Consider the following 26,468-nt stretch of genomic DNA (forward strand, 5'->3'; position numbering starts at 1 on the left):
CCCCCATCCCCCAAATGGAATACATTTCTGGGATCATTCTTAATTAAAAAAATTCTTCTGACACTGATGGAGATACATCCCTTTTACAATGCATTATTCAATTTTCCCATTAACTTCTATTCAGTACTCAAAGGCAGCAAATCAGAAGACATTTCTAAATGAGATGTTCCTCTGCTAAGATTTTAATATTATTTTTCAATCCCCCAGAATGCCAACAAAAATATTTTGTTATCATTTAAACTTAAAAGCAAACCTATTACTTCTAACCTAACCAACCACATTCACCCTCATTATGGCTTTAAGACTTAAAAGCTGGCTTTAAACTTAACTAAACTCCCTGCAAACCAAAAGGTACATGGGTGTTGGTAGTAAAATGTGATAAAACTATAATTGAGATGAAAGTATTTTTCTATTTAGTTGACCTAAAATATTTAACAGTATTCATTTGCTCTACAAACATTACACATTTACAGGCCAGACAAAAAGTTATAAAACTGGACAACAGTCTCTGCATTTTAGCGAGGGATATCCAAAAACATCTTTTGTGCAACCAGTTACTGACAGTTCTTTCCTATAGTAGCTACAGAAGAAAACACTCATCCACACTTGAACAAGGAAGTGGCTTTCTGCAAGATGGAATAAAAACAGTATCAAATTGTCAATGGATTCCAGCACCTGGAACACCCAGGCCAACAAAATCAAGTTTCCCAACCAAAAACCGTACCAACAACTCCCAGACTCTCAATATGCGGTCATCAAAATATTTTACATGTCAAAGAATGGGAAAGAAGCCTAAAGTGTACTGGTATTAACACATAACAATATGTTCCAAGTAACTACAACAATGGTTTCTAAAGTGTCACATTTTTCACCTAACAGATTTGAACATTAAAAAATTAAAATTATGCATGACAAACCATAAACAAAGTAATCAACATTTAACCAAACATATGGAAGTGATATAAAAATGCATTAAACTGCCCAATTAATACATACTAAGCACATCTTCATTAACTTTTATGTAAACATGCCAAACATTTCATTTTATTCATAAATTAAATTACCATAAAGTTATTTGAACCACCTGTTACAGTTCTTCTCAATTTTTTTTAAAAAACAATTCTTGGAAAATGCCATAACACAATTACTTTCTACTAAATCCAGAAATCCTCCATTCTATAAAAAATACCAAATTTCAAAACAAGTACAACCAGTCTTGTATTTCTATAATTTAAAAAAAAAAAATCTCCCAACATGTCCAGACTTGAAGGATTTTTTTTCAACTGCAAACTCTCTGAAATGCATTAACAATATACACTAGTTAACAAGGTCCCAGGCAATTCTTGTTGCTAAGACTGCATTTTACAAAAATTACACCATTTCAAACCATTCAAGCAAGAAGCTCTAAGAGAAACTCCAGTCACAAGCCTCTTCAACTAACCTTCACTTGCCACCACTTTTTCAAGTTATATTAACTAGCATCACCCTATCAATGAATAATACAAAATGGTCCCTGTCAACCACCCCAATTTACATTAGGCGAACTCTGGGAGTCCAGGAGCCAAGGTGAGTTTTAGGGCCCAGAAATCTCTTAAGCCTGCAATTCTTAGTACACACCATCCAGCTGAATGAATGTTTAGCACTTAATAACCCCGAGTAACCTTCACCGGAGCCCCTCGGATTTTACACTATACAGCACACACTGGAGGCACACAAAAAGTCCACAAGCTTTCAACCCAGCAGCTAAGCCTGCTGCTCTTGTGTCCACCCTTGTCACTAACCTGTAGCTCCTAAAAGGCCCGCCCACCCACTGCACGTGGCTGTAAACTAGCGCAGCCAACCTTCAGACAAACTCAATTAACTCTACATCAAAAGCACCCACCCTCTACATCCCACCGACCTCGTCCTCCTTCAGTATGGGAGGCTCCACTCCCTAGCGAGTTCTAAGGGTGCTGGTCATGGCAGCCCATTCCCTTCTTGGGAACCAAGTACCTGGCATCTTACAATTCTCAAGGCTCGGAGGCTTACTCACCCCCCACTTTTTTTGCTTCAGAGGCTGGCTTCTCAAATTGCCACACCCAGGAGAGTAAGCCCCTCCCCAGCATGGGCCCTGGAAGCATCTCCCTGCTACCCCCTCTACCTTCAGGCCACGAAGGCGGCCGCTTCAGAGACTTCCTTCCTGGACGCTGCAGTGTACCGACTACAGCTTCCTCCCCACAGGTGTGTCCCGATTGTAGCCCCTTCTTTTGCTGGCAGGCCACAGGGGCCTCCTTTCAATTCTGGGTTGAGGGAGTGTCCTCACTATTATCTCCCCACTTCGGAGCACAGAGGTTTAGGTATCAATCTTCCCCATTAGGGTAATACGTGTATTTTCACGGCAGGTCCCGTTAGTCTGCAGGCCGACAGGCCACCCAGATCTGGCCTCCTCCCTCTTTGAAACCACGGGGGCGTCCTCGCTATGGCCTCGTCCCCACTTCGATACGCAGGCTCATTCTCTCCTGCGCCTTCCTTGCATCCTCTCAGATCTCGACGTAAATAGCACCCCAGGTCCCCCGCAGCCCGGCCCCGTCCCTTTGTGTGGGGCGCTCGCTGCAGCGGGCTCGGAGGCTTCCGAAGGCCCCGCCCCGGGCCACCAAGGGGCGGCTCGAGCCCCGCACAGCCCCGCCCGTTCCGGGGCTGCGGGAGTCTTACCGGGGAGAGCTGCGCGGCACCAGAACCCAGACCCGAGTTACCCCCCGCGCGAGTGCCTCTGCCCCGCGGCCGACAGCCCCAGCCCGAACGGCTTCCCGGAGCCCACCGCAGCCAACACCTCCTTCGCTGCTTCACAAAATGGCCGCCGGCCCGGTCCGCGGCTCCGCGTTCCAGAAGGGGCGGGACGGAGTGGGTTGCGTCACGGGTACGCGCAAGCGCGGTGAAGTTCCTAGGCAATCTCCCGGAAGTTGCCGATGTTTGTGCTTAGAGGGGCTTTCATTCTGTGCTTGGGACATTTGCGCAGCAAGCCAGGCCTTAGGCAAATGGCGCTGCGCAGTGGGATGAGTGCCGGCTCCGGCCCTCTCTGCGGCACTTTGTGCAAATTGCGTCATTTCTTTTGGCCTCTGCGAAAGGTGGGAGGTTGTGCCTATCTCGAAGAATTGAGGATTAAATGGACCACAAAGTGGTGACTACTTCTATTGATAATGGCCTGACAAAAGACCCAAAACCTGATTCTTTTTTTTCCACTTAAAAATTTCAATGGGGGGGGGCAATATACGTAACCTTAACATTTATACTCCCATAATATGCTGAAATTAAATTAAAAAAAATTCAATCCAGGCCTGGCGTGGTGGCTCATGCCTGTAATCCTAGCACTCTGGGAGGCCGAGGCAGGAGGATCGCTTAAGGTCAGCCTGAGCAAGAGCGAGACCCTGTCTCTACTAAAAATAGAAATTAATTGGCCAACTAAACATATATAGAAAAAATTAGCCGGGCATGGTGGTGCATGCCTGTAGTCCCAGCTACTTGGGAGGCTGAGGTAGAAGGATTGCTTGAGCCCAGGAGTTTGAAGTTGCTGTGAGCCAGGCTGATGCCACAGCACTCTAGCCCAGGCAACAGAGTGAGACTCTGTCTCAAAAACAAAAAGTACCACCTCAATAAAGCTTTCCTAGAACACTCAGCATGGTATGTTCTTCCCTGTTATTTCTTCTTACTACTTTCTTTCATAGCACCTATCACAATCTATAACATTGTTTACTTCTTGTTTTCCATCTCTCCACTAAATGAAAACTCAATACGGGGTCCTTTCTGGTTCTGTTAACCAGTGTATCCCCAACACCCAAAACAAGTCTGGCTCCTAGCAGGCATTCATATAACTGTTGGGTGAAGAGATACGAAAGCCAACTGAGCTATCTATGGAAATTAGGTAGAGTGGTGGTCTTCTCCATAATTCCTAAGTAAAGTTCCACTTCTCCTTCAGCTTCTCATAAAGACACAGAGTAAATAGAAGGTGAGTTTATTTCTCTAATCTTCACATTGACAAATTTTAAGGAAAGAAACAAATTATGAGAATAATGAGTAGAGTTGTACGGATGATTTTTAGCTCTTTTCCGTTCTTTTGACTGGAAGGAGCATGAGAACAGAAAGGAGACAAGCCTTCTAAGAAACTTGCCTTTTGGTCTATAGTCAATATGAAAACATGTCCTTTGGAGCCACAAAAAAGATTAAATTGCAGTTGATTATGCTTGTTGCTGAAGAAGCCAGTCCAGCTGAGCAGCAGAAAGCAACAACTCAAATGTCCATACAGAGCCTTGAAGTCCCTGAACAAAGAGCCTTCTTCCAGCTCCTCTTGCTCTCCCCACCAAGGACACACATAGGTCCAGCAGCAATATCACAGCAAATGTCTCTACTGCTTCAAGATGAAAATGTCCACACACTATATTTCCAGAGAAGAACTCCTGGAAAGAAATGGGGAATGTTCCCCACCAAAGAGGATGAAGCTGGGGAAAGATGGTTTCCTTGAGTTTCCATCATAGAGGTAAGCTAATGCTTCAGTAAATTGGGATATACCAATTCTGGAGCATCCATGGCGCATAACAAGGTGCCTGTCTGCGTGGGTTGTTGTGGCAGGAGGGGCCAGACCAGCATACAGTCAGGGGCCCAGTCTTCTAGTGTTGGGTCCACTTGATGCTCTTGAGGTCAATGCCATCCTGAACCATCTCCCAGAGTGGGCTGCCAAAGAGAAGAGATATTCGATGAGTAAGGGTTTAGACAGGTACCAACATTGGCTCTAAGGCCCTGAGCGATGACTTATCTTCTTTTGTCCTTATCTCTCCTTTGCCTTTTGCCCTGGTAAATCCTACAAGTGGTTAATAAAAATTTTTCAGGTAGCTGTTAGTCATCCTCAGTTCTATCCTCTCCCCAACTGCCACCAAACAAACAGAAATAACTAGGTCCCTCAGGCTCAAATGCCATGGGTCCATGAGCCAATGAGCCTCAGGCATGATTATATTCTTGAATTTCTCGTCCCACTTGTGAGGAGACTACGGACACAGTCTTACTAGAGGAACCAACACCCTTGGGACCTATATAAGCAGCAAGTTTCAGCCTTTCTACTAAAGCCCACCATCACTTATAGCCTACTTTTCAGCACTTGTTTTGGGGTTTTGTTCTAGTTCTCAGTTAGGGCTGGAGCTTAGCCATAAATTCTCTGAGTATGCAGTGTCTTTACCCAGTTCTTGCCAGCTTGATCTCTCCGGAGTTGGACTATGCTTCCTACATCCTTGGCTCCAATCCAAAAGAAACTCCTGGATCCCATCTCCCACAGGAGCTGCTGCTGAGAAATCTCTGCTAAGCTCTGATCCCCTTCAGCTTGGATGTCCTGGATAATGTTCTCAGACCAGACATTACTTCAGTCTGCTATGAATGTCAGATTTGGTAGTTTAGATTTCCCTAGGTAATTTTCTTCTATCAAATTTCATTCTAGGCTGGGCGCGGTGGCTCACGCCTGTAATCCTAGCACTCTGGGAGGCTGAGGCGGGAGGATTGCTCTAGGTCAGGAGTTCTAAACCAGCCTGAGCAAGAGCGAGACCCCGTCTCTACTATAAATAGAAAGAAATAATTGGCCAACTAATACATATAGAAAAACTTAGCCGGGCATGGTGGCACATGCCTGTAGTCACAGCTACTCGGGAGGCTGAGGCAGAAGGATTGTTTGAGCCCAGGAGTTTGAGGTTGCTGTGAGCTAGGCTGATGCCACGGCACTCACTCTAGCCTGGGCAACAAAGCAAGACTCTATCTCAAAAAAAAAAAAAAAAATTCATTCTGTTCTGGGCTTATCTCTCTCCTTTACGTTATGCATTACCAGAATACCTTTCTATTATTTTCCATGGCCCTTTAACGTTAGCCATCTCCTTCCTGTCCCTTCTCTTTGGGGAAGTTTACTTATTAATATAGGCTCACAAAACATGGCTCTGGTTGAAGACTAATGGGACCAGGCTGAATTCAATTTGTAAAGGGTGAGAAGGGATAGGATATAGATGCTGAAGCAGGCAGATTGCTTGAGGTCAGGAGTTTGAAACCACCTTGAGCAAAAGTGAGACCCCATTTCTACTACTACCCCGTCTACTACCCCGTCTCTACTATAAATAGAAAGAAATTAATTGGCCAACTAATATATATAGAAAAAATTAGCCGGGCATGGTGGCGCATGCCTGTAGTCCCAGCTACTCAGGAGGCTGAGGCAGGAGGATTGAGCCCAGGAGTTTGAGGTTGCTGTGAGATAGGCTGGCACCATGGCACTCACTCTAGCCTGGGCAACAAAGCAAGACTCTGTCTCAAAAAAGAATCCCGGCCGGGCGCGGTGGCTCACGCCTGTAATCCTAGCACTCTGGGAGGCCGAGGCGGGCGGATTGCTCAAGGTCAGGAGTTCAAAACCAGCCTGAGCAAGAGCGAGACCCCGTCTCTACCATAAAAAAAATAGAAAGAAATTAATTGGCCAACTAATATATATAATATAAAAAAATCAGCCGGGCATGGTGGCTCGTGCCTGTAGTCCCAGCTACTCGTGAGGCTGAGGCAGGAGGATGGCTTGAGCCCAGGAGTCTGAGGTTGCTGTGAGCGAGGCTGACGCCACGGCACTCACTCTAGCCTGGGCAAGAAAGCGAGACTCTGTCTAAAAAAAAAAAAAAAAAAAAGAATCCCTATAATTAAGGGAGTTTTCCTATAGTTAGTCTATAAACCACTAATTATGTATTGATATTGTTGCAATGACAATGATTAATATCACCATAACAATAATAAAAAATACTACCCACATTTATGTAGTTCTTTTTTTTTTAACTTCCAACCCCACCAAGTCTATATAGTTCTTTAGTTTTTATTTTATTTTATTTTTGTGAGACAAAGTCTCACTCTCTTGCCCAGGCTAGAGTGCAGTAGTGTCGTCACAGCTCACTGTAACCTCAAACTCCTGGGCTCAGGTGGTTCTCCTGCCTCAGCATCCCAAGCAGCTGGGACCACAGCCACATGCCAACAAACCCCACTTATTTTTCTACTTTTTGTAGAGACAGGGTCTCTCTATGTTGCTTGGGCTGGTCTTGAACTCCTAGACTCAAGTGATCCTTCCACTTTGGCATCCCAAGGTGCTAGGATTACAGGCATGAGCGACTGCTCCTGGCCTAGTGCTTTAGTTTTTAAAAAGACTTTCTCATTTTCTGAAAACAAGTAGCCAAGGAGATCCACTTTGTTGCTTTGTGGAAGTCTCTAAATCTTAAAATCCAAGTACTCTCATACTCTGATTTTTGGCAGTATGAACACATAGCCTAAGGGCAAGAGAGTAGACAGCACTACAGTTTCTTCCAAAGGGTCTCTGATACAACAGTTTATACCTCATTTCTCGAAGACGCTTCACATGCTGAATGCACTTCTCTGCTGTATAGTCCACTTCCTCCTCTGTAGTGAAGCGGCCGATGCCAAACCTGATAAAAGCACAGGAGAAGAGCTCTGCATCAGGGTCTGGCACTAGGGTGAAATCATTCAGCAAATACTGAGGATGTACTACACAAAAGACATGGAGAGAAGAATATGATCCTTCCCCTCTAGGCAGAGTTTCTCAGAACAAGGTCTGTGGACCACCCACATTAGAATAACCAAGAAGTTTCCTACTCTTCCTCCAGACCTAGTGAATCAGAATATCTGAGTATGGGATTCAGAAAACATATTTCACAAACTTCCCAGGTGCTACTCAATTAAGTCTGAGAACCACTGCTCTAGAAACTCCCACAAGGAATCGAGAAGAAACAAGGAGAACCAGACTGAGAAAGACTATAACAGGAGATAAAAATTGAAGAGGATGCCTTTCATATATATTGAAGCTCAACTCACTGACCTGATAGAAGAGTGTGCTAAATCCTCATCAGTGCCAATTGCTCTAAGGACATAAGAAGGCTCCAGGGATGCAGAGGTGCAGGCACTGAGGAGAGAAACACAAGCCTTCAGTTCATCATTAATATATGCTTTCAACCACAAATGCTCCGTCTTCTTCCATCCCCCAGGACCTTGGAGTTGTACCATGAAGACAAAAGAGACCTAACCTGGCAGAGCTAAAGGGCCTGATTCCATCCTGCACATCCTGGGATGTGTGCCTAGCTCCTCTGGCCCCTATGGTAGATAACCTCCTTGAGCAAGGACACTGCCAAGAAGGGACAGCACATGATACCACAAAAGCTGGATTTGACAACAAGAGGCAGCGGAGGACCATGTGCTCACTTCCATGGGACAAAACACACTAGCCTAAAGGGCAGTTAAACCCCTGGTGGGTTTAACTTTGAAGATGCTCTTTGGAGCATCTTCAATTCTGGAAGCTGGCAATAGAAACTGCTAGCATGACCCTAGAACAGATACATATATCCTCTAGGACCATGAAACAACATTCTATCCCAAGACGTCCTCCCTGGGTGGTAAACTTCAGCCTGTGCCCAGCCAGCCAAAAAATAGGTGTTTACAAAATGACCTTTACCCGGATGTGAGGGTGATCTGGCTACAGCATCTGTTACCCCACTGATTGTCAGGGTTGATCCGGCTGATCTGGCTGGCTAGGTGGGTGTCTCCTTCTTCCCTCAGCTCTCCATGTACATCCCTCCTGAAGCTGTGAGCTTAGTCAAAGAGGACAACCTTCTCCAATAGAGGACCATTCTTCAGTCAAGGATATACGAGTAGCTGTGCTCCCCTGCTAGAACCTCCAAACAAGCTCTCAAAATGACCTTTACACTTAATCAAGAGTTCCTGTGCCTGTCATCTCCATACTTGGAATCTTAATAACCTATATAGCACTTAGAAGCCACTCTGGGCTGAGCATAGTGGCTCACGCCTGTAATCCTAGCACTCTGGGAGGCCAAGGCGGGAGTGGTCAAGGTCAGGAGTTTGAAACCAGCCTGAACAAGAATGAGACCCTGTCTCTACTAAAAATAGAAAGAAATTAATTGGACAACTAAAAATATATAGAAAAAATTAGCCGGGCATGGTGGCATGTGCCTGTAGTCCCAGCTACTTGGGAAGCTGAAGCAGAAGGACTGCTTGAGCCCAGGAGTTTGAGGTTGCTGTGAGCTAGACTGACACCACAGCACTCTAACCCAGGCAACAGAGTGAGACTCTGTCTCAAAAAAATAAAAAAGCCACTCTGCCACAGTCCCTATCTATTCTGTCCAACTTACCTTCCTGAGGATAAGGCAACATCCTTCAGTGCCATCAACAGACTCTCCCCTTCCACATATGCAAAGGAAAGGTTGATACAGCCTGGAGAAAAGAAGTACTATGAGAGAGGTCTCAAAGTCTCAGCGACTTCTAGAATGGGGATAGAAAGGGCACATCCATACCAGGGTAATGGTGCTCAGGGTCCCCATTCATCACCACATCTGGAAGGTTCTTCATTATCTTCTGTATCAGCCGCTCTGATAACTTTAAGATCCGCTTGTGGTCATACTAAGGAGCAGGCAAAGGAGGATTAAACATAGTGACCATAAATCAGCTCAGAAACACACAGTTCTAGAAGCCCTTCTCCTATACCCAGAAGTGGTTGTATATCAGACTCACCGATCACCCTATGTTACCTATGGAGACCACTGTTCCTTCAGCACTGAGCACAGTACCTGGTATGCAGAAGGTGCTCAATAACTGGACACAAGGTTCCAACAACATAGAAATAAATGAGCTGATAACTACTAAAAGGGTAGGGGTTATACAGGCCGTAATGCCTCCCTCAGAACACGGTGCCAGCAGCACCAGGACAGCAAAGAGTTTTCTTAAACCCTCTCTTCTGGCAGAGATCTGACTCAGTCATGCTGAGAAGCCTCTAAATAGGAGACCCAGGACAGGGAAAGAAGTTGTAGGAGGGAATTGCTCTCCCCATACCTCCATCTCTTGCTGTGCCACCTCACACGCAGCCCCCAGCCCCACCACTAAGGGTGTGGGCACTGTCCCAGACCGCATACCCCGCTCCTGCCCCCCTCCACTCTGCAGGGCCTCCACACGCACACGGGGCCGGCGACGGATGTAGATGGCACCAACCCCTGGGAAACAAAGTTTGTTACAAAAAAGAGAAAGAGAGAAACACAGATGAAACAAAATATTACTTTCCAAAGGGATCAATATATTATTCCAACTTTTCTATAAGTTTGAAATTTTTCTAAATAAAAAAAGTTGGCTGAATGCAGTGGCTCCTGCCTATAATCTGAGTGCTTTGGGAGGCCTAGGTGGGAGGGCTGCTTGAGGCCAGGAGTTCAAGACCCTATTGCTACAAAACATTAGCCCAGTGTGGCTAATTCCCAGCTAGACAGTCATAGCTACTTGGGAGGCTAAGGCAGGAAGATTGCTTGAGCCCAAAAGTTGAAGGCTGTGGTGAGCTATGATCCAGCCCACTGTATTCCAGCCTAGGTAACAGAGCAAGACTTTGTCTCTTTAAAAAAAAAAAAAAAAAAAAAGCAACCAGGGTTCCTCTTCCTACTGGGATGGAGCACTGCCTAGAGGCCCTTCGCATTTAACCTTGTATATAATATTATATCCATTAAGAATGATATAGGCCGGGCGCGGTGGCTCACGCCTGTAATCCTAGCTCTCTGGGAGGCCGAGACGGGCGGATTGCTCAAGGTCAGGAGTTCGAAACCAGCCTGAGCAAGAGCGAGACCTCGTCTCTACTATAAATAGAAAGAAATTAATTGGCCAACTAATATATATAGAAAAAATTAGCCGGGCATGGTGGCACATGCCTGTAGTCCCAGCTACTCGGGAGGCTGAGGCAGGAGGATCGCTTGAGCCCAGGAGTTTGAGGTTGCTGTGAGCTAGGCTGACACCACGGCACTCACTCTAGCCTGGGCAACAAGTGAGACTCTGTCTCAAAAAAAAAAAAAAAAAAAAAAGAATGATATATATAATATTGAAAATTGGAACCTATAATGATAAATATTTTAAATTTTTTTTAATATTTTAAAAATTCAACTTTTGGGCCAGGAGCAGTGGCTCACACCAGTAATCCCAGTGTTAGGTATGGAAGCAAGAGGGAGACACAGGAAGCAAATGCTTCATATGTAGCAAAATGCTATTTATTTTGAGCATCTGGGTGCAGATGGGTGGAGGCCAAAAAAAGTGTCCTTGAGAAAAGGGGAGAGAGCCTTGGGTTTTATAGAGGGTTTTTCTGGAGGGAGTAAATAAATTCTTTTCAAAGAACCGGGAGGGATAAGGAAAGTTCCTCTCTTGCATTCCATTCCTTTATCTCCCTAGGGAACAACTGGGAGGAACAACCCGGACTATAAGAATAGTCCTTATCAGGAGGGATAAGGAAAGTAAGTTCCCCTTTTGGGTTTCATTCCCTTATCTCCCTAGGGGCCTGGCAAAGGCTAAGTGCCTAATACACCCCTAGGAAGGGGAGAGTGATGTTTTACAGGAAGTTTGGATGAAAGCTTGGGGAGGGTGAGTTTTTTAAGCCTAACATTCCACTCTTTTTATCATATACACGTAAGAAAAGGAATGACAAGGTATGAAAAAGGAAAAATTAAAAATTAGAAAGATTGGGAAGCAGGCATTGTTGTCTTTCCCAGCAGGTTTCCTGCTAGTTTGTGAGAGAAGCAGCAAAGAGAGTAGGGAGAGCTCAAGATTGATCTTTTGAGTTATTAGAAAATTAGGAGATTCAGGAAAAAGAAAAGAATAAAATTAAAAAAAAAAAAAAGCAAGCTCAGATCAGAACAATGAGTATAATATGCTATCATCTGGATAAAAAAGGGAAGAAGTGGAGAGGAAGTATATATGTCATTCCAAACGCCTAGAACAATTCTAGAAAAATACCCAGGAAACTGCATGGCTAGAAGACAGAGGTGAGAGGCAGACTTTCCACCACTATTTTTTGGCAGCTTTTAAATTTTGAACCATGTGAATATATTACTTTTTCTAAATAAAAAAAAAAAAACAATGTTGAGGGGGGAAAAAAGCAGTAGATCAGAATAAAAGTGTAAGAATCAGCACAATCTCTCAGGGTCTATCAACTCAATATGGGTTCATTGGTTTTATCAAAATAGATATATCTACAATAAAAGCCAATAAAGGCAACATTTTGGTTTGATAAAGACACAATGCCTGTTGGGCTTTTTGAAACAATAGCTCACAAAAACTCTCTTTATATCCTCTGAGAACCCTTAGAAGAAGCTATCTTTCATACTTCCAAAAGCTATTACACCTGTTCCTAAGGTATACACCCAGAAAACACACCCTACAGACACAAAAACTGTACTGGTACAGACATCAACCAAAAAGGGTCCTTCCTCGACAGACAACAGTCTCTTCCCAAGGGTTGGGAAAGAGACAGAACTAAAGCTTGAAAACATTCCCAGGCCAGTAGGACCATAGAAGACAGACAGGTATCCCTGAGAGACTATCAAGAGCACAGACTGCTAAGTCTTCTAGGAACAAACACCAAGAGATATAAAGGCCCATACAATCTTCCCCTGAACTAAGGCAAGACACTGGGAATAAATGACTCAAAGAACTTTGCCACGCACATCATAGTGGGGCAGACAAGATAGCTGGACCTATCTAGATAGATAAATTCAATTTGACAAACTGCTTGTTCCTCAACCAAATTAATATCTACATGCCTTGTAAGGAATTTTGAAAATGGGCCAAGGGAATAATGGCCTGCTATATAGTAACAGCTAGAGTCTACAAATAGGCAAGTGTTTTTGGCTATTGCTAAATGACACCTCCATTCTGCAGGGAACTCTGAATGTATAGCTTCCTCTGAGAGCAATTATAGTCCCAAATGACTCTGAGGAACATCTGTCAAAAGTCTTGCAGGGCAGTACAGAGAAGAGAGGTGATCTAGGAGGGCTGTTACCTTTGGGACCATAGATTTTGTGACCACTGATGCTCATGAGATCAATTTTCATGTCATTGACATCAAGTGGGATTTTTCCAACAGCCTGGGCCGCATCAGTATGGAAATATACCTTTCTGGAACTGCAAATCTGCCCTAAAGAAACAGAGGGAATTTTGAGATGAGTCTTTATCCTAAAAAAAAAAAAAAAAAAAAGAAACAGAGGGAAAGACCCACAGCTGAGAAGTCATCTGGCAATGATCCCACAATGTACCACAAACAATCTCTACTTACAGTAAATGACTTCTGTCAATGTTACAGTAAATTCCCTCCCTTCTCCCACCTCTTCCCTCCTCCATCTCCCCTCTCCCTCCCTCTACTCCCATTCCCAACTTTTCTCTTTTTCTCTCTCTTCCTTTCACTGGAATAGAAAAGATGAAGGGCAAAGCACCAAATCAAAACACCTAACACATAACACATAAAATTCTAACACATAAAATTCTTGTACACCTAATTAACACAGCCTTTCAATATGTCAGATTACCTTGTAGATACTTTTTGATTCTTTTTTTTTTTTTTTTGAGCCAGAGTCTCGCTTTGCTGCCTAGGCTAGAGTGAGTGCCATGGCATCAGCCTAGCTCACAGCAACCTCAATCTCCTAGGCTCAAGCAATCCTGCTGTCTCAGCCTCCCAAGTAGCTGGGACTACAGGCATGCGTCACCATGCCCGGCTAATTTTTTCTATATATATTAGTTGGCCAATGAATTTCCTTCTATTTATAGTAGAGACGGGGTCTCGCTGTTGCTCAGGCTGGTTTCGAACTCCTGACCTCAAGCGATCCACCCGCCTCAGCCTCCCAGAGAGCTAGGATTACAGGCATGAGCCACCACGCCCGGCCGATACTTTTTGATTTTAAAAAAGAAAAGATTAACAGATCTTTTTCCTAATGTCCCTAAAGAGATTACAGGGTGAGCTCTTAACTGAGGATCATAAAGAGATGTTCTAAAGGGAAAAAAAAAAATGAAAGGAGAAAAGGGTAGAAGAGTATTTTTGTTTTTATTGTTATGTTGTTGTTTTGGGCAGAAACAGCAATAAAATGAAAAACTATGAAGGATACTAGATCTGGATTCAAATACTAGCTATGCCACTTTCAGTATCCTTGAGCAAGGTACTTAGGCTTTCTCTCCCCTGATTTCCTTACTGTGCTACATAGAGTGTTACAGCTCCTACTCTACCCCTGCTCCCTCAGATAGACCCAGTGATGGACCAGAATCAGGGTTAACACACAATACTCACCTATTTCTGCAATAGGCTGCTTCACTCCAATCTCATTGTTCACAGTCATGACTGAGACCAGGCTAGTGTCTGGCTGGATAGCAGCCTCTAGTTCCTAAGAAAATGCAGGAGTAAGGAGACTATAGAGTACCAACAAACTCTCCCTAAATTCAGAATGTAGGCAAGCTTAGTCTTGTAAAGAGGCCGTTTACTACACACCTATCAGAATGGTTAAAATAAAAAAAAATAACAACACGAAATGTTGGTAAAGAAGCAGAGAATTCTGATCATTTATGCATTATTGGTGGTAATATAAAATGGCATAGCGACTTTGAAAAACAGTTTGGTAGTTTTTTTTCTTATAAAATGAAACATAAAATTATCGTACAACCCAGTAACTGCATTGTTATTTATTTATTTAGAGACAGAGTCTCACTCTGTTGCCCAGGCAAGAGTGCCCTTGTGTCAGCCTAGCTCACAGCAATTTCCAACTCCTAGGCTCAAGCAATCCTCCTGTCTCCTGCAGTGGCTCACGCCTGTAATCCTAGCTCTCTGGGAGGCTTAGGCAGGCAGATGGCTTAAGGTCAGGAGTTCAAAACCAGCCTGAGAAAGAACGAGACCCGTCTCTATTAAAAAAAATAGAAAGAAATTAATTGGCCAACTAAAAATATATAGAAAAAATTAGCCGGGCATGGTGGCCCATGCTTGTAAGTCCCAGCTACTCAGGAGGCTGAGGCAGGAGGATTGCTTGAGCCCAGGAGTTTGAGGTTGCTGTGAGCTAGGCTGATGCCATGGCACTCTAGCTAAGGCAGCAGAGTGAGACTCTGTCTCAAAAAAATAAATAAATTGGCCGGGCGCTGTGGCTCACGCCTGTAATCCTAGCTCTTGGGAGGCCGAGGAGGGCGGATTGCTCAAGGTCAGGAGTTCAAAACCAGCCTGAGCAAGAGCGAGACCCCGTCTCTACTATAAATAGAAAGAAATTAATTGGCCAACTGATATATATATATATATAAAATTAGCCGGGCATGGTGGCGCATGCCTGTAGTCCAGCTACTCGGGAGGCTGAGGCAGGAGGATCGCTTGAGCCCAGGAGTTTGAGGTTGCTGTGAGCTAGGCTGACGCCACGGCATTCACTCTAGCCTGGACAACAAAGTGAGACTCTGTCTCAAAAAAAAAAAAAATAAATAAATAAATAAATAGATAGATAGATAGATAGATAGATAGATAGATAGATAGATAGATAGATAGATAGATAGATAGATAAAATAAAAAAATTAGGCGGAGCCGGGCGCGGTGGCTCACCCCTGTAATCCTAGCACTCTGGGAGGCCCAGGCGGGCAGATTGCTTAGGTCAGGAGTTTGAAACCAGCCTGAGCAAGAGCCAGACCCCGTCTCTAATATAAATAGAAAGAAATTAATTGGCTAACTAATATATATAGAAAAAATTAGCCGGGCATGGTGGCGCATGCCTGTAGTCCCAGCTACTTGGGAGGCTGAGGCAGGAGGATTGCTTGAGCCCAGGAGTTTGAGGTTGCTGTGAGCTAGGCTGATGCCACGGCACTCACTCTAGCCTGGGCAACAAAGCAAGACTCTGTCTCAAAAAAAAAAAAAAAAATTACCTGGGTATGGTGGCACGCGCAAGTAGTGCCAGCTACTCGGAAGGCTGAGGCAGGAGAATCTCTTGAGCCTAGGAGTTTGAGGTTGTAGTCAGCTGTGATGATGCTACTAGACTCTAGCTCGGGCAGCAGAGCAAAATTCTATCCCCCTCCCCACCCCCCAAAAATGGAGAGGAGATTAGTGGTTTCAAAAAAACCATGAAGGATTATAGTGGTGATGAAACTATTTCTGCCTTGACTATGGTGGTGCTTACACAAACTTAATGTAATAAAATTGTATAGAACTATACACAAACACACATAAGTAAATAAAAGTAAAACAGGGGAAAGCAGAACAAGATTGGTAGATTGTATCAATGCCAATATACTGTACTATACTTTTGAAAGATGTTATTGGGGAAACTGGGCAAAGAGGACATGTAATCTCTCTGTATTATTTCTTACAACTATATGTGAATCAATAATCATCTAAAAATTAAAAGTTTAATAACAAAACAGAGGAGGAGACTTTTCTATCTACGGTTATGAAAAGCTACAAAGAACAGAATAAATAGCAAAGAACAGAATTACTATTTTTTTTTTTTTTTTGAGACAGAGTCTCGCTTTGTTGCCCAGGCTAGAGTGAGTGCCCTAGTGTCAGCCTAGCTCACAGCAACCTCAAACTCCTGGACTCAAGCGATCCCACTGCCTCAGCCTCCTGAGTTGCTGGAACTACAGGCATGCGCCACCATGCCCGGCTAATTTTTTCTATATATATTAGTTGGCCAATTAATTTCTTTTTATTTATAGTAGAGACGGGGTCTCGCTCTTGCTCAGGCTGGTTTCGAACTCCTGACCTCGAGTAATCCTCCCGCCTCGGCCTCCCAGAGTGCTAGGATTACAGGCCTGAGCCACCGTGCAGGCCCAGAATTACTATTTTTTTTTTTTTTTTTGAGACAGAGTCTCACTTTGTTGCTCAGGCTAGAGTGAGTGCTATGGTGTCAGCCTAGCTCACAGCAACCTCAAACTCCTGGGCTCAAGCAATCCTTCTGCCTCAGCCTCCCGAAGTAGCTGGGACTACAGGCATGTGCCACCATGCCCGGCTAATTTTTTTTTTTTGTAAATATATATATTTTTTAGTTGGTCAATTAGTTTTTCTATTTTTAGTAGAGATGGGGTATCGCTCAGGCTGGTTTCGAATTCCAGACCTTGAGCAAGCCACCCACCTCAGCCTCCCAGAGTGTTAGGATTACAGGTGTGAGCCACCACGCCCGGCCCAGAATTACTATTAACAACACAGAGGCAGGGACCATATATGACTGAAATATCTGAAAGGAATTACTGATCAACACATCAACATCTACTATGCCTCCCCAGACACTGCTCTAATATACATGTTCAATGTTATGTTCTCTCTCAGCTTCTTCTTTGCTTCCTTCATAGCACAATTTGTAATTGTTTCATTTATGTTTGTTTACATGTTAACTGTCCCATTCACTAGAACATGAGCTCCCTGAAGACAGGGACTAGGCCACTCTTGTTCATCTCTCTATCCCTAGTGCCTGGCATTACAGTATAATAAAATGGTATGAAGTGAGTCACTAATCATCAGGAAAATGCAAATTAAAACCAAAACAATCTACTCTAATAGAGATTAGGTTAAAAAAGAAATAAAAAAATTAAGGGGCTGGTGCAATGGTAGTGGGTTATCAGAACTTACTAACATCAGTGTCACTAAAGTTGGTAGTCAACCCCCCATGCTAAATTTGACTGGCTTACAATATATATATATAAATTTTTTTTAAATTAAGGAATTTAATATAATAATAAAAAAATAAAGAAATAAAACCAAAATGAGATATCACCTTACCCCATTTAGAATGGCTTTTACTAAAAAGCCCCAAAACCACAGATGCTGATGTGGATGCAGAGAGAAAGGAATGCTTATACGCTGCTGGTGGGACTGCAAATTAGTACAACCTCTATGGAAAACAGTATAGAGATTCCTCAAAGAAATACCTACCATTCGATCTACTAATCCTACTATTGGATATTTTTTACCCAAAGGAAAAGAAGTCATTTTTAAAAGACACCTGCACTCGAATGTTTACTGCAGCACAATTCACAATTGCAAAGATGTGGAATTAACCCAAGTGCCCATCAATTCATGAGTAGAGTAATAAAATGTGTAATAAAATGGCCATGGAGTACTACTCAGCTGTAAAAAAAGATAAATTAATACCTTTTGCAACAATCTGGATAGAACTAGAGACGATTCTCCTAAGTCAAGTATCTCAAGAATAGAAAAACAAACAGCTGGGCGCAGTAGCTCATGCCTGTAATCCTAGCTCTCTGGGAGGCCGAGGTGGGCAGATTGCTCAAGGTCAGGAGTTCGAAACCAGCCTGAGCAAGAGCAAGACCCTGTCTCTACTATAAATAGAAAGAAATTAATTGGCCAACTAATATATATACAAAAAATTAGCCGGGCATGGTGGCGAATGCCTGTAGTCCCAGCTACTTGAGAGGCTGAGGCAGGAGGATTGCTTGAGCCAGGAGTTTGAGGTTGCTGTGAGCTAGGCTGACACCACAGCACTCACTCTAGCCTGGGCAACAAAGCGAGACTCTGTCTCAAAAAAAAAAAAAAAGAAAAGAAAAACAAACAGCACACGTACTCACTATCAAATTAGAACTAACCAATGACAAGTGCACAGAGGGAAGTAAAACTCAGTGTAAAGCAACTAGGGGGGAGGGAGGGAGAAAGAGTAGAGGGGAATAAACCAACCTAATAGGTGCTATGAACACTATTCAGGTGACAGGCACACCTATAGCCAGGACTCAAGCATCACAAAAATGATCCATGTAACTTAAAACATTTGTACTCCCTTAATATTTTGAAATTTAAAAAAACAGTATGGGGTGGGTATATACATATATAATGAGTGAGATGTGCACCATCTGGGGGATGGTCATGCTGGAGACTCAGACTTGTGGGGGGAGGGGGGAAATGGGCATTTATTGAAACCTTAAAATCTGTACCCCCATAATATGCTGAAATAAAAAAAAACAGTATGAAGTGAAATAAAGGCATCATGTTAAGTATTACAAGAAATAAAAATCTACAAAATATGCATTCCTAGCATTCAAGAAATAGCCTAGTGGAGAGATGAGAGATAGATACACACTTATGGCACAGCACTGAAGTAAAAAGCCATTAAGTGTTAAGAGACTTTAGAGAAGAAAGAGATTAGAAGGGATTGGAGCAGCCACAGAAATTTCTTGAGAGCTTGGACTTAAGTTTTTAAAAGAGGGAGAAGATTAAGATAAGTGCGAAGAAAAGGTGACTAGATGAATGAGGGAATATGTGAGGAAAAGTCCAAGGCAGGACTGGCAGGGCACATTAGAAAGACATGAAGGCAACTGGGCATGAAGGCACACACCTGTAATCCCAGGACTTACTCTGAGAAGCTGAGGTGAAAGGATTGCTTTTTCTTTCTTTTTTTTAATTAATTAATTAATTTTTTGAGACAAAGTCTTGCTACTCTACCCTGGGTAGAGTACAGTGGCATCATCATAGCTCACTGCAACCTCAAACTCCTGGGCTCAAGCGATCCTCCTGCCTCAGCCTCCCAAGTAACTGGGACTACAGATACATGCCCCCATGCCTGGCTAATTTTTCTATTTTTAGTAGAGACGGGTCTCGATCTTGATTGAACTCCTGAGCTCAAGCGATCCTCCCACCTTAGCCTACCAAAGTGCTAGGGTTACAGGCATGAGCACCACACCTGGCGTCAACTGACTTTGGATAATGGTGCCAAGACTGCAATAGGGAAAACTCAATATTTTCAACAAATGATGCTGGGACAACTGGATAGCCACATGCAAAAGAATGAAGTTGACCCTTACTTCATACCATATACAAAAATTAATTCAAAATGGGTCAAAGACCTAATTATGAGAGCTAAAAACTATAAAATTCTGAAAAGGAAGCATAGGGGTAAATCTTCATGACCTTGGATTTGGCAATGGATTCTTAGATAAGATACCAAAAGCACAAAAGGCAACAAAAAATAGGTAGCTTTCCTTTTTGAAGTGATAACAATGTTCTGGAATGTGATAGTGGTGATTATTGTACAACTTTGTAAAAATACTAAAAGCAAATGAATTATACACTTTTTTTTTTTGAGACAAGTTAATCTTCTATGTTTAGTAGAGACGGGGTATCACTCTTGCTTAGGCTGGTCTTAAACTTCTGAGCTCAAGCAATCCTCCTACATTGGCCTCCCAGAGTGCTAGGATTACAGGTATGAGCCACTGTGCCTGGAGGAATTGTAGAGTTTACAAGGTGAATTTTATGGTATGTAAATTATATCTCAATTTTTTAAATGCTTAAAAAAGCAACATATAAAGAAATTTGAATGTCAAGCAAAATGAAGTTATACTTCATTCCAAAGTAAATGGGAAATCTCTAAGGGTTTTTGAGCAAAATGAAAAAAGGTCAAATGAATGCTTCAGAAAATAAAATCTAGTGAGAATCTGCAGGACATGCTAGAATGTGGTAGCTAAAGGACTAGGTCAGGCATCAGAGCTTAAGTCCAGAGGTAGCTAAGATGCAGCGTACAATCCAGCCAAAGAAATGAGAGGAAAGTACAATTTCAGAAATATTACAAGGAAATAGCCATAGATAAGAATGTGACTGACTGATGATTGAAAATGAAGAAGAAGAAAGAGGAAAAAAACAATGAATGATGAGAACAAACAGTCTGGAGTTTGGGTCCTGGGCTCTGTCTACAAACATGCTAGGATTTATCTAGGGATGCCAGTACCCAAAATCTAGTGGACCAAATGGTTGAACTCAATACCTAAAATGGACATATAAGGAAATGAGCTAAAAAGGGAAATATTCAAGAAAATTGACCAAGCATAGTGGCTAACGCCTATAATCCTAGCAGTCTGGGAGGCCCAGGCAGGAAGATCACTTAAGGTCAAGAGATTGAGTTTGCAGTGAGCTATGATGACACCACTGCACTCTACTCTGGTAACAGAGTGAGAACCTATACCAAAAAAAATAAAAGGAAAGAAAAGAAAACGATACCTCCTCTGTAGGGGGATGAGAAGCATTAGTGCAGGGAAGGAGGAAGCTAGAGCTTTGCCATGGTGAGCGTGTCCTTGGAATTCTGTACACGTGACCAGTTGTTCTCATACAAACCAGGAAGTCCCAATAAAGATCAGAAGCAAGTCCTCCAGAGAAAAGGAGGACAATACACACTTAAGGGGAATATAATCTTTTTCTCTGCCATGCCTATTTCTCTAATCCCCACCCTAACCATTGGATCTAGTCCTTCAAGCTCCGGCTGAGGCTGAAGAAACAGATTTACAGGCTGAAGCCAGGCTCCTCCCTTTTCATTCCTCCTGCCAAGAGCCACTCATACCTTGAGGTCGATTATCCCACTCTTCTGTACTGGGAGGTAGGTGACCTGAAAGCCCTCAGCTTCCAGCGAACGGCAGGAGTCCAAGACACATTTGTGTTCTGTCTGGGTGGTGATGACATGCCTTTTCCGTGACCTATAGAACCTGGCCACCCCCTAGAAATTGGTGGTGGTGGAAAGAAAGAGAACATACTAAGAGAGACAGCAATAACTTTCATCCCATTTGTAAAGGCAAAAGTGGGCAAGGCCAGTATGCTCCAACATCAATTCTCTGATGCCAATGGAGTATCCTATAATTCAATTCAATTCTGACACTAACTACCCAGAGTTAGTGAAAAACCCATGAGTTAAGGGCTCAGTCACACAAGACTGCCCCTATTTCAGATGCTAGATACAAATCTTCTATCCAGCCAGCTATAAATTCAGGGATTCCTATAACCATCTCATGCCAGTAATCATAGCACTCTGTGAGGCCAAGGAGAGAGGATTGCTTGAGGTCAGGAGTATTTTTTTTTTTTAAACAAAGTCTGGCTCTGTTGCCCGGGCTAGAGTGCTATGGCATCAGCCTAGCTCATAGCAACCTCAAACTTCTGAGTCCAAGCAATCCTTCTGCCTCAGCCTTCCAAGTAGCTGAGACTACAGGCATGTGCTACCATGCTCAGCTAATATTTTCTATATATTTTTAGTTGTCCGGCTAATTTCTTTCTATTTTTTAATAGAGATGGGGTCTCGCTCTTGCTCAGGCTGGTCTCAAACTCCTGAGCTCAAGCAATCCTCCCGCCTCAGCCTCCCAGAGTGCTAGGATTACAGGCGTGAGCCACCACACCCGGCCAAGGTCAGAAGTTTGAGACCATGCTGAACAAGAGTGAGACCCTGTCTCTACTAAAAATAGAAAAAATTAGCCAGTATGGTATCCCACATCTGTAGTCCCAGATACTCAGGAGGCTGAGGCAGGAGGATGGCTTGAACCCAAGAGTTTGTGTGAACTGTGATGATGCCACTGCACTCTACCCAGGGAGACAGAGCAAGACTCTGTCTCAAAAAAAAAAAAAAAAAGAGGCCGGGGCATGGTGGCTCACGCCTGTAATCCTAGCACTCTGGGAGGCAGAGGCAGGCGGATTGCTCGAGGTCAGGAGTTCAAAACCAGCCTGAGCAAGACCGAGACCCCATCTCTACTATAAATAGAAAGAAATTAATGGGACAACTAATATATATAGAAAAAATTAGCCAGGCATGGTGGCGCATGCCTGTAGTCCCAGCTACTTGGGAGGCTGAAGCAGTAGGATCGCTTGAGCCCAGGAGACTGAGGTTGCTGAGAGCTAGGCTGATGCCCCGGCACTCACTCTAGCCTGGGCAACAAAGTGAGACTCTGTCTCTGTCTCAAAAAAAAAAAATAATAATACAGATAGGTTAAAAAATTCCAGGAATTTCAACTATTACAAGAAAATAAAGAAGAACCATTCATTTCATTCAAGAAAAAAAGCAAATTCGGTTGGGCGTGGTGGCTCAGGCCTATAATGCCTTCCTGCTAACAGGATTGGACAGAGTACTGAGAACTCTGGAGCCCATTCCAGGCCTCCTACATTCAGGCCAAGGTCAAAGAATCTAACACTGGCAGCACAATTCAGAGACAAAGGTGAGACAGGGTCAAGCCAGAGTTGAACCTACAGCAGGTCATAATTTCTCAGACCCTTGGCATTTACTCAGCCTTGGCATTTACTCAGTCCTGGCAACCAGGCCCAGTCAAATGTGATCATGTTCTATGAAACACCAATATGATTACTACACTGACCTTAGCCAAAAGGCTGAGAAGTAATTAACATGCCTAAGAGTGGAATTTTACTTGCATAGTACCAAGGATATCTATGTCCTAAGAATACAATGACTGATCCCAGAATGGGTGACCAAGTAAATGCCTAGGTCACAGAGGGCACCACAGTGACAAGAGCTTCAAAATGGAGACATCTAAATGGGAGGAACTTGTTGCAAACAGATATGACCAGAAAGAAAAGAGAAGGCTGAGAGGAGGGCAGCACTGAAATCAGGTGTGTAAGGGTGAAACTCATTACTAAATCAAAAGAATAGTGACAAGGGTTTAGTCATCATTATCCACTCTCCGAAGTAGCTGCCATCCAAACAACCAAGTGGCTAATGAACTGAGAGCCATCTCCTCTCCTATCCAAATACCTCATTGAACTCACACCAGCAGGAGCAAAGACTTAAGATAGGGTAGATTGCAAAGGGTTAAAGGAAGCAACAAATCAGAAAGAGTGTGTGTCTTGTCTTCACAACAGGGTGGGGGTGTGTAGCTGGGAAATACATATCTGAGTCCAAATGATGAAGGGACACTATCTCCCAAGTGAGGAAAGCTCAGATATGCCCTAAGTCCTCTGGTTCCCTTCACTTACCTTAATTGCTATGTTGTTGGATTCAGTAGCGCCACTAGTGAAAATGATCTCACGAGGATCAGCCCCAATCAGAGATGCTACTTGCTGCAAGCCAAGAAACAGAGATACATAACATTAATTCCTGAAGGCAGGAATGGGGCTGCATACACAGTTGGGACAGGTCTGGAGCAAGAAGAGCTCAAATGCATTCTACCAAACTGCCCAGGAAGAAGCTCTGTACCTACTAAGATCAGAAAATGGACAGATCCAGTATTATCTCAGATTCCAGGCTCTTTTCCAATCCAATACAAAATAATAATAATTATATTATTGGGTTTTTTTAAATCAACTTATTGAGCTCTTACTATGTATCCGCATTGTGTTACAAAATACCTTACAAGCATTTAATCCCCCAATAACCCTACGGAGTAGAGACTATTACAATCTCCATTTTCTTTTCTTTTTTTTTTTTTTTTTTTGAGGCAGAGTCTCACTCTGTTGCCTGGGCTAGAGTGCCGTGGCATCAGCCTAGCTCACAGCAACCTCAAACTGGGCTAAAGCAATCCTTCTGCCTCAGCCTCCCGAGTAGCTGGGACTACAGGCATGGACCACCATGCCTGGTTAATTTTTCCTATATATTTTTAGTTGGCCAATTAATTTCTTTCTATTTATAGTAGAGATGGGGTCTCGCTCTTGCTCAGGCTGAACTCCTGAGCTCAAACAATCCTCTCGCCTCTGCCTCCCAGAGTGCTAGGATTACAGGCACAAGCCACCACGGCCGGCCTCAATCTCCATTTTCAATGTGAGGAAATTAGGCTTAGAGAAATTAGATAATTTGCCCATGATAATTTAGCTAGGAAACGTGGGAACTAATTAAATGCCTACAGTCAAACTCCAAGGTTGCTCTCCAAATCTCTTCCGGAAAGAACCCAAAACCATTTTCACCTCCACCCACACCTACCAAGGAAATGCCCCCCAAGGGCGACTGACCCTCTCTAACTTCAGAACTTCCCAGACCCCTTTATACTAACCTGGCGAGCATGTTCCATGGCTGCCTCACTCTCCCATCCATAAGCATGTGTCCGGGAATGTGGGTTCCCGTAGTAGTTGACTAGGTAAGGGAGCATGGCATCAAGCACCCGGGGGTCCTGAGAACAACAGAACAGGCCACTTTCCTTGAGTCCATAGTTAACTCAGGCCCTACTCCATCCCCTCAGACCTGCCTAACCTGCTTCATTATACTCCCAACCTTTCAGACACTGCCTAGCTTAGGCCTCAAACATTCTTCTGTCCCCTCAGGTACTAACCAGTTATCAATCTAATATACCCCCACTACCAACCTGTCTTAACTCGGGTTGTTTTACCATCCCCTCAGATTGTCTACAAACATTGCCTTGTTCTGACATCTGTTTCTGCAGGTGTTCCCATTCCTGTGAGGCAATGTGTTCTAGAGTGGCTAGGACAAGACTGGGCATAGGTAAACACTTTTCACACTTTGGTGAGAACTTGTCTTAATATTAGAATGCTTATCATGTGCCAGGCCGCTTTACATCTTTTGACCTATTTAATACTAGCCCAAGTTCACACAGTTATTAAGTGGCAGTCTGGCTAATTCCAGATGCTATGTTTTAACTAGTACTGTAGTGACTAAAAAAAAATAGAAAAAATATTAGCCAGGCATGGTGGTGCACGCCCAGAGTCCCAGCTACTCCGGAGACTGAGGCAGGAAGATCATGTAAGCCCCAGAGTCTGAGGTTGCTGTGAGCTAGGCTGACGCCACAGCACTCCAGCCCGGGTGACAGAGCAAGACTCTGTCTCAAAAAAAAAAAAAAAAAAAAAAAAAAAAAGGCCATACTCCAGGATCCAGAAGGCCACATGTGGCCTCAAGGCTGCAGGTTCTCCACCATACCAGCTGTTTCTAGTGGAACAGAATTTAACCCTCCCGACTGCTGTCTCGTTGCTTTTCTCAGCACCTCTCAATGGCTCTCACTTGTACAGGGTTCCAGTTATTTCTATGTGTTGTCACTTCTATCATTTACTTCCTATAAACAGTCTTGGGAAAAGCTGCCCCTGTATCCTTACCAGAGGAGTTGTAGCTTGCACATCCATATAGAGAGGTCGCAGCACTGACTCTGGAGCAGTGGCTGTATCTGAAGGAACAGCCGACTGGGGAGCATGGTCTGCAACTGACAAAAAATGGAACAGAGCAGCCAAGTAAGACAGAATGCAACTATGAATGCAAAGCAACCAAGGGAGCAGAAGGCAAAATCTGGACAGAGGTGAGATGACAAATTAAACGGATGCTGGGATCAAACCTTAATGAAAATGAAACAAGACATCAGAGAACCTGAGCACACTGTGAAAGGAGGGAAGGGATAGGGAGAGACAAGGTTCTTGGAGAGGGATGATGGGGCAATATTTAAATCGTCTCATTGGGAGTGAGGAGAGCTCTAAAGGGCTACTAAGCCCTTTAGAAGAAAGGTGGGGCCAGAATAGGTGCGATCTCTTTCAAACATTAGTGGCTGGAGAGTCTTGACCAACATCTCTAAATTGACCAGGAGACCTTTGAAGGACGAGCCTCCAAAGTTCTCCAGGCTGCGGGGCAGGATCTGAGCGGTGGCGCGGCGGAGTCAACCGTTCGAGGGTACTGGCCTGAGAAACTCTGAGGCAAAGGGTCAGAGGATCTGGGCAGCAGGGCGGGGCAGGGAGGCCCCGGAAAACTCAGTTGCGTCGCAGCGCCAAGGGGGAAAGGTCCGCGCCTCGGGAGACCGTGGCAGCGAGCGGGAGCGTACCGCGCAGGCGCAGCCCCCGAGTGGGCGCCGCAGACCTCGGCCCCGGAGCTGCAGTCGCCGCCAAGGCCGCCCGCCTCCAAGCGGCTCGTAGCAGCATGGTCCTAGTGGCAGAGCCCACCAGCCGAAGTGACTGCAGTCTTCAGCCCCCCAGGCTCCCGGAA

The 26,468-nt window shown here is 43.9% G+C and overlaps 2 protein-coding genes across 11 annotated transcripts in view; both read right to left on the reverse strand.

The window, feature by feature from the left end:
* Window positions 1–2,881, reverse strand: part of CPNE1 (copine 1) — a 37,542-nt gene extending 34,661 nt beyond the window's left edge. For 3 of the 9 annotated variants that reach the window (XR_012923741.1, XM_076011061.1, XM_076011060.1), the window contains exon 1: window positions 2,692–2,881. The gene's annotated coding sequence lies outside the window, so the exon portion shown is untranslated. The other 6 variants (XM_020281953.2, XM_020281954.2, XM_020281952.2 and 3 more) reach the window with 4 other exon arrangements.
* Window positions 2,882–3,972: 1,091 nt separating this feature from the next.
* Window positions 3,973–26,441, reverse strand: NFS1 (NFS1 cysteine desulfurase). 2 transcript variants are annotated; one of them, XM_012754910.3, is made up of 13 exons: window positions 26,308–26,441; window positions 25,598–25,701; window positions 24,547–24,663; window positions 23,537–23,620; window positions 21,132–21,284; window positions 14,129–14,222; window positions 12,854–12,988; window positions 9,883–10,040; window positions 9,348–9,453; window positions 9,186–9,267; window positions 7,862–7,945; window positions 7,362–7,451; window positions 3,973–4,704 (listed from the first exon to the last, which is right to left on the reverse strand). In XM_012754910.3, exons 1-13 carry the CDS (start codon window positions 26,402–26,404, stop codon window positions 4,641–4,643), a joined length of 1,368 nt encoding a protein of 455 aa, XP_012610364.1. In that variant the 5' UTR covers window positions 26,405–26,441; the 3' UTR covers window positions 3,973–4,640. The 2 variants fall into 2 exon arrangements, with proteins under 2 accessions (XP_012610364.1, XP_075867184.1); XM_076011069.1 differs by having other exon boundaries at window positions 25,598–25,695; window positions 26,308–26,437.
* Window positions 26,442–26,468: the final 27 nt, after the last annotated feature.

Source organism: Microcebus murinus, chromosome 16 (genome assembly GCF_040939455.1).
Source record: "Microcebus murinus isolate Inina chromosome 16, M.murinus_Inina_mat1.0, whole genome shotgun sequence".
NCBI lineage: Eukaryota > Metazoa > Chordata > Mammalia > Primates > Cheirogaleidae > Microcebus > Microcebus murinus.

Bases quoted from the DNA above. Each gene is read 5' to 3' on its own strand.
- NFS1 (XM_012754910.3), bottom strand. From the start codon at position 26,404: ATGCTGCTACGAGCCGCTTGGAGGCGGGCGGCCTTGGCGGCGACTGCA. The intron at 24,664-25,597 runs GTAAGGATACAG...TGTTGTTCTCAG, and splicing joins TGCAAGCTACAACTCCTCTG to GACCCCCGGGTGCTTGATGC. The intron at 23,621-24,546 runs GTTAGTATAAAG...CTTGGCTTGCAG, and splicing joins CCATGGAACATGCTCGCCAG to CAAGTAGCATCTCTGATTGG.